General features: G+C 59.0%; 3 protein-coding genes across 3 annotated transcripts; all 3 read left to right on the forward strand.

The window, feature by feature from the left end:
• Window positions 1-2030: 2030 nt before the first annotated feature.
• On the forward strand, window positions 2031-4634 carry JKF63_07734 (uncharacterized protein; the record flags this gene model as incomplete). Its single annotated transcript, XM_067903665.1, has 1 exon — window positions 2031-4634. One exon carries the CDS (start codon window positions 2031-2033, stop codon window positions 4632-4634), a length of 2604 nt encoding a protein of 867 aa, XP_067759865.1.
• An 824-nt stretch (window positions 4635-5458) lies between these two features.
• On the forward strand, window positions 5459-8461 carry JKF63_07735 (uncharacterized protein; the record flags this gene model as incomplete). The annotated part of the gene is made up of 1 exon (XM_067903666.1): window positions 5459-8461. One exon carries the CDS (start codon window positions 5459-5461, stop codon window positions 8459-8461), a length of 3003 nt encoding a protein of 1000 aa, XP_067759866.1.
• Window positions 8462-9187: 726 nt separating this feature from the next.
• On the forward strand, window positions 9188-12091 carry JKF63_07736 (uncharacterized protein; the record flags this gene model as incomplete). Its single annotated transcript, XM_067903667.1, has 1 exon — window positions 9188-12091. One exon carries the CDS (start codon window positions 9188-9190, stop codon window positions 12089-12091), a length of 2904 nt encoding a protein of 967 aa, XP_067759867.1.
• Window positions 12092-12345: the final 254 nt, after the last annotated feature.

Genomic DNA, 12345 nt, shown 5'->3' on the forward strand with positions numbered 1-12345 from the left:
CGCACACATGTTGCGTGTTATGTATGCACTGTGACCAACCTACGCCCGGCGCTGCACACCTGCCTCACTCCACAAAACGACATGAACAAAAAAAAAACATGTTTTTTTCCTTCAAATAGGGGTGGTGTGTCTGTGTCTAGGATTTCGTAAGCTCGTCTCCTCGGAGGTGCCCGCACCGCATCGCCCGTTCCTGTACTCCGTCATCATGTTCTGCTGCATTTTCTTTTCTCCTACTGCCTCCCTCATGTACACACACGGCCCACAGCACATACAGACAATACTACTACTACTACTACACGCGCACACGCTGAAAAAAAAAGTCTTGACTCAAGACAAGAAAAAGGAAAAAATATATACTTGTCTCTCTCTCTCTCTCTCTCATGTCTACAGCAAACGCGCTGCTCTATGGCTCCTCCTGTTGCCTCTGCTATCACTAGTGTATGTGTCTACAACACACCCGTCCCCCCTCAGCGATGATGAAGGATGGAGCGTTGGACGTCGGTGCCCCTCGCCGGGACTCCCACTTGCGGAGAAGGGGCTACAGCTTGACCTCGACATCGATCCCCTCCTACAAAGCACTACCTCAATGCAGGAAGAGGCTGACGTGGCGGTGATGAAAAAGGAACACATCATCGCTCCTGTCGCCATTCGCTTTTCACTTCATGACGATCAGCGCATGCCCCGTGGTTTGACCACGTGTGTGTGTGTGTGTGTGTGTGTGTTAGGGGGGAGGGAGGGGGGGGCTGCGACGCTACGCGCTGTTGTCCTCGAGCAAGCCACCTCTCGCGACAGACACGACAACCTGCTTCGTCTTCAAGAGTGCTTCAAGCGCGTGGAAGCTCCTCATGCACGACGAGATATCCCCTCCCATTTTGGGGGGTATGTACACCCACGCTGTTTCGGAAAGAGCGCCGCTCCCCCCCCCCCCACCACCACCACCACCACCAGCAGTAGTAGTAGTAGTGCGGGGAGCAGAGCGTGGAGTGCTGCCAAACGGATCTGCGTCTATACAGTAAATGGGGGCACAGCGTGGCAGCGTGATGACCTGTTGTTTTTTTTTTTGGAGGAGGAGGGAGGGAGGGAAGGGCAGAACTCGCTCTATACTCGCACAGGAAAGCGATGGTCGCGCTGTAAGCGCCTACCCCTTCCCCTCTCCGCCCCTCACGGACTCCAAGATCCTCGTTGTCCACCACACACACACACACACAAACTCGGAGGGAGACTTGTCTGTCTATTGCTACTCTGTCCTCGCTGTATTCTGGATGCCAGCAGCAGCTGCTACAAAGGGCATGCAGCCTTGTGAACACCTTCACCCTCTCTGTTTTTTTTTTCTCTCTCATCTCTCCTTACCCTGACAGTCGCGCGCTCCTACTTCTCGCAGCTCTCAGGGCGGAGGGGCGACTACCCGCCTCACTCACTCGACAGCCCTCGCGCACCGTCGCGCTTGTCGCGACCTTCTCTGTGGCGCCTCCATCGCCCCCCCCCCCTCTACCCCCTTTCACCCCACGTTGGGCAACTAAGATTTCCGACACCAAAGTAGACCCAACCGATGCAAAACGCAACTTGAGTGACACGGTGCCGAAGAGCAGAACGCCGAGGCATCTTCAATGACTGCTCGACGACGACTCACTCAGGCACACACACACACACACACACTCCCTCCTCCTCCTTCACGCGCGCTCTCTCTCTCTCCGACGCCTCCTTTGGGTTTGACTTATCCAAACTTAGTTTCCTACTGACGCGGTACACACAAGTCCCCCACCCACCCCTCACCGCCGTTAGCACCACATCGTCCTTCTCCTCTAGTCCCTACATCCTGCAGCGCTGGTGCGGGAAGCATGTCTCCTCATGCTCAACCATGTCGCCGCGCATCTGCATTGTCCACGACACGCTCGTCGCCCTCGGCGGAGAAAAGGAAGCGTTGGGTGGTCGCCTGCATCGTTTTTTCTTTTCTAGTGGTATGGCGCGTCACACGCGCTTCACCATCGACAGGCGATGTAGTCTTGGGCCGCTTACAAACCAGTGATTACATGGATGTGACTACGTTCAACACTCAGAGCGATGCAACTGCTGCAGCGCCGCTGCACCACAGAGCAGGGCAGACACCCGCGTCGGGCCTAATAACATGCCAGGAGCTTGACGCAAAGCATGCCCTGTCCTCGCTGCTGTCTGGCGACTGTGTGCTACCGCGCATCACCGAGCAGCTTAGCGGCAATGATAGGGATGACCTCCTGCGACACGCCTCCTCACCAGAGGCTGCGACGCGCGTCTTTATCTGGCAAGTCGGACCCCGCACACCGGCGCAACAAAACCCACTGCACAGCGCGTTCCCCAGCTACTTCATGAATGTCAGCGCCGCCGCCGCCACCGCCGACGGAACGCAGCTAGCCAGCGGCATCAGCGATGGCGCAGAAGACAAGCTACGGGCTGACGCTGCAACGCTGCGGCGTGTGCGAAAATACAGCGCTCTGTACTCGGGCGAGGGACGTGCGGCAGTTGACTACTCACCTGCTGCGGATCGGCACCACGGCGCCACCGACGCTCGGAGCGGACCGCCAACCCGCAGACCTCCAAGAAGAGGCCAAAAAAACGATCATGTTTGGTCATTTATGAAGTCTGTACGCGCTGCCGTGCGGCCCATCACCAGCGCTGTCGCACTTGTTGTCGACGTGTCTGGGATAGATCGCTACGCCCAGCGCACCGCTACGGAGGTGGATGCCAATCTGCGCGTATTCGCCTGGCGCAGCGCAACAGCCTGGACGCAGCTCTTTATGCGTCGCCGAGTGGTGCTACGCATCCATATAGGATCGTGGGGTGGCCGTGCCGGTGCGGAAGGTGCGCTGGGGGCGGGTGGCGAGGGCGAGGACGCGACAGGGAGTAGCATCCCCGCACACTCGATGCGTTCGCGCATGGAGATGTCAAATTACGGCTCACTCTCACTTGTGCGTGTGATCTCGTTTCCACCAGTGGTGCAACTGAAGGAGGACACGCCGACGCAGCCGCCCTCCTCTGTACCCGCGTCGTCGTCTTCACGAGTGGCAGTGTCGTCGTTCGCCTGCTCACTACCCGCTGTTCATTCTGCCTCGCTTCTGCTTCAGGAGGATGCGATGGCGCGAGTGCGTGAAGCCAAACAAGCTGCGGCGGCGTTTCCAAGGGGGTGGCAGTATGGCACACCTCGACGTGCGCCTCCGACTCCGCGGGTCTGGCTACTATCTGTGTTGATGGATGCGATCCGCCTCGCTGCTCGTGCGCTCTTGGGCACACGCCGCGATGAGGATGATGATGATGCGGTAGCGGCATGGTCGCGTGTGGAGTCGATTTCTGTCAATGACGGAGTCACGAGAACCGCGGCTGTCGCGGCCGCGCGAAGCTTTCTGGACCGCGTACGGGAGGAGCTGGGGCCACACCAAAGCTTTGGTGAGTCGATCCTCCCTGTGGCGCTTCAGCAAATGCTGGGACGTCGCACGATGCACGCGCATGCGCAACTCGTGGAAGCTGGGGTGGGGGTGGGGGAGGAGGAGCACATAAATTTCTTCATGCAGTGGGAAGCGTCGCTGCCGGCTGGCACACCGATGTGCCTCGCACTCGCCGCTCTGCCGCCGCCGCCTTCACACCACGGCGTGGAGGCAACTGCGGCTGACACTGCGCACCAGACATCGGTTGTTCCGGATGGCCTGCCTGTGTCACTCGAGGAGACGTGCAGCTTCGACGTCGTATGGCTGCAGCTGTTCATCGTGGGGTGGGCAGTGTGGGAGCTCGAACGGCGCGCTGCACAGAGCACACTTGTACGCTACCTCGCTACGGGCCTTAGCGGCATGATGCTGCTCCTGGTGTTGCTTCTCTGGTACGTCATCCGCCGCCTTCACGGGGCATCCCCCCAGCTGGCTGTTGTTGCGATGGCGCTACTTCTGGGTGGATCGACGGCGATGGCCAACGGTTTGCTGGATGTTGTGAGGGGTATCAACAGCATGATAGCGCAACTCTCAGAGTCTGCGGCCAGCAGCGCTGGTGGGTGGCGAGACGGTGCGGATAGCGGCAACGCCTCTTCCTCCACACTGAATGCCTTTTTTGTTCTGGGTGTTGGCATATTTGTGCTGGCCTGCGCCGGAAGCGGCATCTTTCTCAGCTGGCTGGTCCCGCCCGTTGTTCTGCTTGCAACGACGCGCTGGTGCGTACGGGCGCTCCTCTTGGCGCTATGGGGGCTCTGTGTGCTGCGCAACACAGAGGCAACCGCTGTGGCGGCTCTCCTGTGGAGCCTGTGGTGTGTTGTGCCGCTTGCCCGCATCGCGTTGTGGCTCTCATCCCCGCTTTTGAAGGGCAAGAGTCTCGTACCCCTTGACGGCAATCCTGTTGAAGAGGTGCCGCCCAATGCCCGGCAAGCGTGTGGGTACGCGGCCCCTCTGGCGGTGTCCTCTGGCAGTAGCGGTACCGTGTACGCCGCCCTGCGCACCCCGGAGGCTCGACTGAAGCGTTACGAGGAGGAGGGCGTGGAGTACACTCGGCGTGCGTTGGAGGAGCTCGCAACGCATCTGCGTGCCAATCCCGGTCGCTACGCGACACGACTTCGCAACCCAAACGGTGTGCAGCAGTGGGCTGGCACTGCGGACACAGAGACCGATGAAGAGACAGAGTAGGTGATGGCAACTGTGGGGAGAGAGAAAGAGAGGGCGGGTGACAGGGGTGACACACACACACGCACCTCCTTTGTTGTTGGTGTTGTTGTTTTTTTTTTCTTTGCACTCCCCTCCCTCCCCTCCCCCCCTGGACTTGTTGCCATAATAATAAAAAATCCCAAGTCTCACGTCCTCCATTCAATCACAGCTGTTATACTCCGGGCAGAAAAAAATGGAGGAGAGAGAGAGAGAGGGGGGCGGGCCTTTTCTTTTTTTTTTGTTACATTTGGCAATCAATCCATGCATAGACGCACACCGCACAGACGCAATGAGAGGAGAGTTGACAGCAAACAAACAAACAAACCGCTCCACACATTCACACACACACGCACGCACACAAAGTTAATGAGAAAAAAAAGGTGGTAGAGTGGGGACGACGGAGATGGGAGAACACGGCTGGCACGTCTTGCCCAGTGCCACCATCTACTTACCGCGTCCTCCGCCCAGCCCAGGTCCCCACCCCCTCCAGCGCGCCACTCACGCAGCTCCACACCTCATCCTTTCACTACCACTGGTGTTTGTCAGAGCAGGTTTCTACATGGTTCTTCCGTGTCCTCGAACCGCCCCTACCCTCTCCTCTCCTCTCCTCTCCTCTCTCCTCCCCCCCCCCCCTCTACTACTACTACGCCTACTACTACACATACACGGACGCACACAAAGTAGTGCCATCACACCCCTCACCCCTCTTCTTTTTTTTTTTACACACGATTCCGTTCCTCTGCATAATTTCTATATATACACACACACACATACACACATACACCTCCCTCTGGGGTTGTGACACCATGCTGAGGTGGACCGAGCACATATGGAACGAGGAGACCGGGCTCAACGAGTACCTGCCCGGCACCCCTCACGGCGAGCATCGGTACTACCAGAATTTAGAGGAGAACTTTCCTTACCACGTAATGGGGCGGGGCCGCCCTTCATGGATGCCACGGCAACACGACCGCAACACAAAGTCGGCGCAGCTCTTCAGGGAACAAGAAACCTTGCGTCGACGCCAGTTCCCGTCATGCTTTGAGGAGGCCTGTGCGTTCGGTAACCTCCAAGCTGCTATACTGATGTGGGCTCAGGGTCTCATCGACATCCCAACACGGCGAGTGATGTATGAGGGCAACGACGCCTCCGCCCTCATGTGGGCGGCCTTCAAGGGTCACCTGCCAATCGTTCGGTTCCTTGTAGACCAAGGCGCACCGCTCGAGTACGTCAACGCCCTCGGCCACACAGCACTGCTGTGGGCCATCATAGCGGGAAACGCGGACGTTGTTCGCTACTTACTCGACCATGGCGCAGACCCCAGTCACCGCGATCGACAGGGCTTTGACGCCGCCTTCACCGCCGTGCAGAGCAACAACCTTGCTGTACTGCTCATGCTCACCGAGGACGCGGCGCGCGAGGGCCACCTCCTGCAGACCACTGACCACGGTCTTGTCTTCTACAAGCCCTCCGTGGAGCAGGAGGCGCAGGCTGCCACGTGCGTGAATCCGCGCACCAAAAAGCCCTACTACCTGCTGAACCCACAGCTGCGTGATGTCGAGGGGCATACTCTCATGCACTGGGCAGCCTACCGCAACTCCCCTGCCATGTGTCAGTATCTGCTGGATCATTGGGGCTTCGACGCGGATGCCCAAGACAGCCGCGGCCGCACACCGCTGGTGTGGGCCGCACGCGAAGGCTTTGCGGAGGTGATTGAGCTCCTCCTCTCACGCGGCGCCGACCGGCACATCGCAGACGGCGACGGTTGGACAGCGTTGAACTACGCCAACCTCCGCGGTCATTCGGAGGCGGTCTACGCGTTGGAGTCGCACCCTGCGTTGGGTCGGCCAATCGGCACGTCCTCGGCCACCGCTGACGCCCTTTCGACTTTTCATGAAAAGGAGTCAGAGAAGTCCGTGAAAGCGGCCTTGCTGCCGACCGTCGACGCAGTGTCCACCACCAACAGTGCCCATTATGTCAGCGTGCGGGAGCGCCGCGCGGCTGGCACGCTGCGCATGATCCGCACACACGTCACTTTTGCTGTGATGGCCATCATTGGCCCTTTATACCTCGCCCTTGCCTTTCTTGTGACCCACATGTTGCCGCCCGTCACGAGCTACTTTCCATTCGGCTCGTTCTTCTTCAAGAACATGTTGTACACTGCCCTGATGCCGCGGCCAACACAGTCGTCCAGCCGCAGCGACTCCTCGCCGTCATCTCCGCTAAAGGAGCTAGGTGTTTCGAGCAACATTGCAGACTCTGCGCGTGGTACATGGCGTTACCGCACGCGCGACCCGGCTAACCTGTTCATCTGGCTCGCCTTTCTGGTCCTGCAGGTCTACGCATGGAACAGCCTGGGGCTGGTCCCGCTCTTCTCGAGCCGCCATGCTGGCACATCACAGGACAAAGCAGGAGCGTTATGGGGCACGACCGCCGCGCCACCTGCCGGCGGCACCGACCGGCAGCCAATAATACACTATCTCGGTCTCCCCCTGGTTCGCCTCCTCACGTTTCAAGGGAACCCCCTCGACCAACTGGAGGCCGACACCCAGACGGCGGCGCTCATGGCCGCTGAGGATGCCTACATGGCCCAGTCGGCCAACCTCGTGCGTTGGGTTCTCATGCTGACCCTGCTTATCTCCGTGACGTGTGCGGTGTTGTGCAAACTCTTTGCAGGCCGTTCGTTTATACGCGCTTCAGAGGAAGGCACACTGCGCACGTCACCGATATGGCGCATCGTCGCGTCACGGCAGTACCGCTGGCTGCACCCCCGCTTCTTTTTTCAGGAGCGCCACACACAAATGCCCTTGCGTGTATTCTACTGCCATGAACGCGATATCCTCGTGCGGGGCTACGACGGCTACTCAACCCTGCTGGACAGCCCGATTGGCCGCTCCAATCATGTGTTTTTTCTAGTATCGCTGACATCTTTTGTCCTCTTCGAGGTGCTGGTCATGGTGTGGGGGTTTCAGCAAACTCGGGCTCTGCTCCGCTGCCCCGCACACGTGCCGTGGTACCACGACGCCTTTTATGGATTTCGCACCACCGAGACGCTGGCGGCTGCGGTGCGCAATGCTACGTCGCCCATCTCGGGCGCGGCAACCTCGACCGCCGTCACGATGACCCCACAGGCAGCGGCGTTGCCCATGCTGGCGGCTGTTGCTCCCATCGCGAGCCTTGCCTGGTTGAACACAATAATGGAAGTATTGCTGCACGGTCTGCCGTGCCGCCAGTACCGAATCCTGGATGAGATTACGTTAGACTTTGTTAACGCGGAAGCCACGCCCTCTGCCACGTCAAGGAACTTGAGCCGCCTCATCAGCTACTTGCGACACGCAGCTTTTCTCTTTCGCTTCTACATCTGGCCGACGCGCGCATCGGTGCTTGGAGTGTGGGTGTTGCACTACAGTGCGATTTCCTCTCTTTTGATGGGCCACGTTGCCGTGCGCCAGTGGTTGGGCGTTTGGCGAGGTGCCACTCGCATAGAGCTCGCGAATCCGCTTGCACAGGGCAACGACGGTGAGCTGGTCTCGATCTTCCCCGAGGACTCACAGCGGGCACAGCGCGTTGAACTCCTCAGTGAGGACGAAGAGCGATACTACATGACTGTGTGTCCATCCAAGGTGCACACTATCACCAGCGGCAATGCGGCAGTGGGAAAGAAGGGAGGTGGCCGATGTCTGTACGCAAATGGCAACGGCATCATCAACGTCCTCGCCTTTTTCTTGGGCAAAAATGCAACGCGCTGGGTGGGTGCGATGACAGTGTCGCCGCACAATACCCCCGTGAAGACACCAATGTTGTTGTAGCCAGGAGGAAGACACAGGGGCCGGGGGGATGCATAGCATGCGAACACACACAGGTAACTCCGCAAAATATGTATATGTGTGTGTGTTGAGGCACCGCCGAGAAATTCGTTATGGCGCTTGCAGTCGAAGTCACAATAGTAAATAACCTTGAAAACGAGAACGAGAGAGGAGGAGCCGAGTTGACAACTTGACATGAAAAATAAACAAAAAGATTCGAAGGACTGAAGGGGGGAGGGATAACCACTGTAAGTCGTGCATCCGCTACACATTCCGCGCCCCTCCCCCCACCACCACCACCAACACCACTGCCACACGAAGAAAAGATCTCACGAGTACGCCTCTCCCCCACCTTCCACGTCTTACCCCATTCGCTTTGTCTTTCTGCCGCGGCTCCTGCTAAAGTTTATCTCAGCCGCCGCCCCCCTTCTCTCTCTCCCCCCCCCCCCTCTCACTATTGAGGCTATTTTTGTGGTGGTGGTGTTCTCTGCTCAATATTGAATCAACGTGAGCGTGTGTGTGCGTGTGTGTGTGTCTGCCCCCGTGTGCGTGCTAAAGAGGGGACGGGTGGACGCGGAGAGTGAAAAAAAAAAAGATATTGTCGCTGTAGGAAAGGGGCGGAGGGAGGGGGCGGTGCAACCTGCACGCACTGCTCTCAACGCCGGTGTATTGTATTTTTGACGCCGTATCCCCTGCCCCCCCCCCCCCGCCTCACCCTCTCTCTCCAATATGCCGTCTGCGACGCACTGCACTGTAGCTCGCTGCAACGCCGCTCCGCCAACAACAATCCAGGCGCACGTCGTCGAAGCTGCACATACGGAAAGCCCTGCCGTCCAGGTACGTCGAGACGATGCGTTGGGAAGCTGTGAAAATCGAGAGAGCATCGCCCAGTGCTCAGAGCCACCTTATGCACGTAGCGGTGGAGACAACCACAAGAGCAACAGCGGCGTCTGCAGTGCCCACTTGGCACTCGAAAACTCCGTCGACGAGGAGGAAGACGAGGGGGATAACGTTGTGGATGAGCTAGACCTGTACTGTAGCACCCCAGCTTTCCTATATCCAAGGCCGACCACCGTCATCATCCCGAGCAGCACATCCATCAGCTCTACCCAGCGCTCAACAGAGGAGGCGATACCCGCTGAGCCCAGAGCTCTCGACGCAGTGTCCCCGACGCGTGCGCTGTCGTCCTCAAATGTGTCAGCTTTGGTGGATGATACCCTCCGTCATCAAAATCTGGAGCGGCTCACCGATGCCCGTCGTGTTGTCGGAACCGCGCCATCTGGTTTGAAAGCGGTGACTCTCTGCGACGTACACCACGCCGGCGGCGACGCTTCTGGGCCGGGTGTGGACTACGAGCAGCTTTGTTTGGTGGATCTGCTGGAAACCTGGGACTGGGCTAACAATCTGAGCAGCGGCCAAAGTGACGGCGTCATGAGACACGTGAGCACGCCTGTTGCGCCCGTGGCGCAGCAATCCAATGTGCATGATCACTCCGGAGTTCATGGTGATGCATCAATGCTGGTGTCATCGTCGACAAGACTGCAAGACCAGAGTCTTGACAGTGGTGATGAGAAAGCCGAGTACAGGCACGGCGCCGAGGATGACGAGTGCGGCGCAAGCAAAGGTCATGTAGTGGGCCCAGACGTTAGTGTCCATCTCACCACGGCGGCAAAGTGTCCGGCGTCTCCACCAGTCTCGGGGGTGGCGGAAGGCGGCCCGCACGTCTCGTCGCTGATATCCGATTTCGACTTGGAGCTTCTCGAGATAATTAGGGACTACTACGTACACAAGGAGTTGGCAGGCACTTCCTCTACTCCACCCTGTCCGTCACCTCCACCTGCGCCTGCACATGACACGCCTCGCGAAAATGTGGCGACGCCATCGATCGTGGCACCGACGCACGGCGTAGGCAGTGGGCCCAATCAGCAGAGCAGCCGAGGTAACCGGGGAAGTGGCCCCACAGCTTCTGGGCCTGTAGAGGCCACCGAGAGACAAGGCGATCGAGGTGAGCCAGACACGCTGTTTGATGCGCGCCCTCCGCCCCTGTCGCTGGAGGAGGACCGCCGTCTCTTTCTGGCACACGCCGCTGGAACAGCACCGGTGCTGGACGAAGCTAGTGGTAGTCGCCCGCAAGAGCTCGGCGCGCGTTATTCTGGCGGCCACCTCTCGTCGCACATGCTTGGCCCTCCTCCCACCAACGACGACGCTGCTGCTGCTCTGACCTCCGCTGCCGCCACAGGGCTCCGTTTGGGAAATGATATGTTTCATCTGTCTCCTCACCTCAGCATGAGCAGTATGGTGGGTCCACACGCGGATGGCACTCACGTTGGCTACAGTGCAGCGGCAGCGGCGTCCCGCTTTGCTGTGCAGCAACACTCCTCCTCCTCCGCATCTGCTGCGCTGCCGCTAAGCAACTTGGCAACTCTCGGTGGTCCAAGCGTGGGGCAGCACCGGTCTTCGGCGGCGCCAGAAGCCGCCACCCCTGCCGAAGGTTCCGTTGCACCGCCCCACTACATGAACAGCGGGAACAACACGGGTGGAGCAGGAAGCGCGCTCGGCAGCGGCTTCGCCAGCAGTCTCAGCGCTCTCTCCAGTCTGCCGTCGTACAGCTCCACCTCTTTTGTGCGCGCCTACGTGTCCGACATCAGCCTCAACCTCCAACCCGCCATCATCGTGTCGGCCCTAACGGCAGCCCTCAACATCGTTGTCGTGTACTTCCTTCAGCAGCACGTGCTTGATACACGCGATCACCTCGGCCTCTTCCTCATCGGCAGCTACATGGTCTTCTCCTCCTACTACATGATCTATTACTTCCTCGAGCGCTTCTCCGACTCGTTCCGCAGAATCGCGTCGCAGGATAAGAAATTTTACATCATTGGCAACCTCATAAAAGCGGGCATCCTTGTCTCGATCACGCCGTTCGCGTGTGTGCACCTCGTCAAGATCATCCTCTTTGATGAGTGGGAGGGCGATATCCTCCGCAATCTCGGTTGCATCTACGCGATTCCGGACTTTATATCGATGGTCATCGTGCGGCGCATGCGGTGGTCGACGTGGATCCATCACGCCTGTGTGGTTTTGTTCAACTACTTCAGCATTATGAACAGCTACCAGCAGGAGAACGTGTGCCGCTGCGTAGTCGTCTATGCCGCCTTCTCATCCTTCGCCTACTGTGTGAATGTCCTCTTGGCCTCGCGGTTCCTCGGTGTCTCTGCCAGGGTGGCGCGGGTGCTGTCGTTCGTGGCGCTTGTCGTGTACACCCTCTGCTGTGCCGTAAACTGGGCTTGGCAGGTGTACTACCTGCGCCGCCTTCTCACTAGCGGCCACGATCACTGGACGGTCTACGTGTACATGTGTCTCATCTCCCTCGTCATGTGGGACGATATCGTGCTGAACAACTGGCTGCTGCGCCATGCGCGTCATAACGCCTATGTCGCTTCACAGCACCTGCAGCAGCACCGCACCCGGCCGCAGCACCAGCACCCATCATCTGACTCGTCGCGAATTCTGTCGACGCAGCCGCCACAGCGTACCAGCCTTCTGCAGCGCAGCCTGCACGCACCGGTCAGCCACACTGGTGCACCACCGCCGCCGCTGTTGACACCGATTGGGCTACCCCCACGTGCGCCGTAACGGAGCCGTGCATGTATACGGGGGGGGGGGGGGGGGCTAAGTGCCTTGTCAAGAAAAAAAAAATAAAAAACACAAAAGATGGGAGGCCTGTCACCAGTGCCTTCAATGCGGGGTGCGGCAGTACCGACCTCTCCCAGGGCTTCCATCCCTCACTCACCCACACACGCACGCACACTCACGCATGAACCTTTTTTTTCCACCTATCCCCGGCTACTACCCGCTCGGCCTCTTCGACGCTGACGCCCTGCCCTTCC

This window comes from Porcisia hertigi, chromosome 3 (genome assembly GCF_017918235.1).
Source record: "Porcisia hertigi strain C119 chromosome 3, whole genome shotgun sequence".
NCBI lineage: Eukaryota > Euglenozoa > Kinetoplastea > Trypanosomatida > Trypanosomatidae > Porcisia > Porcisia hertigi.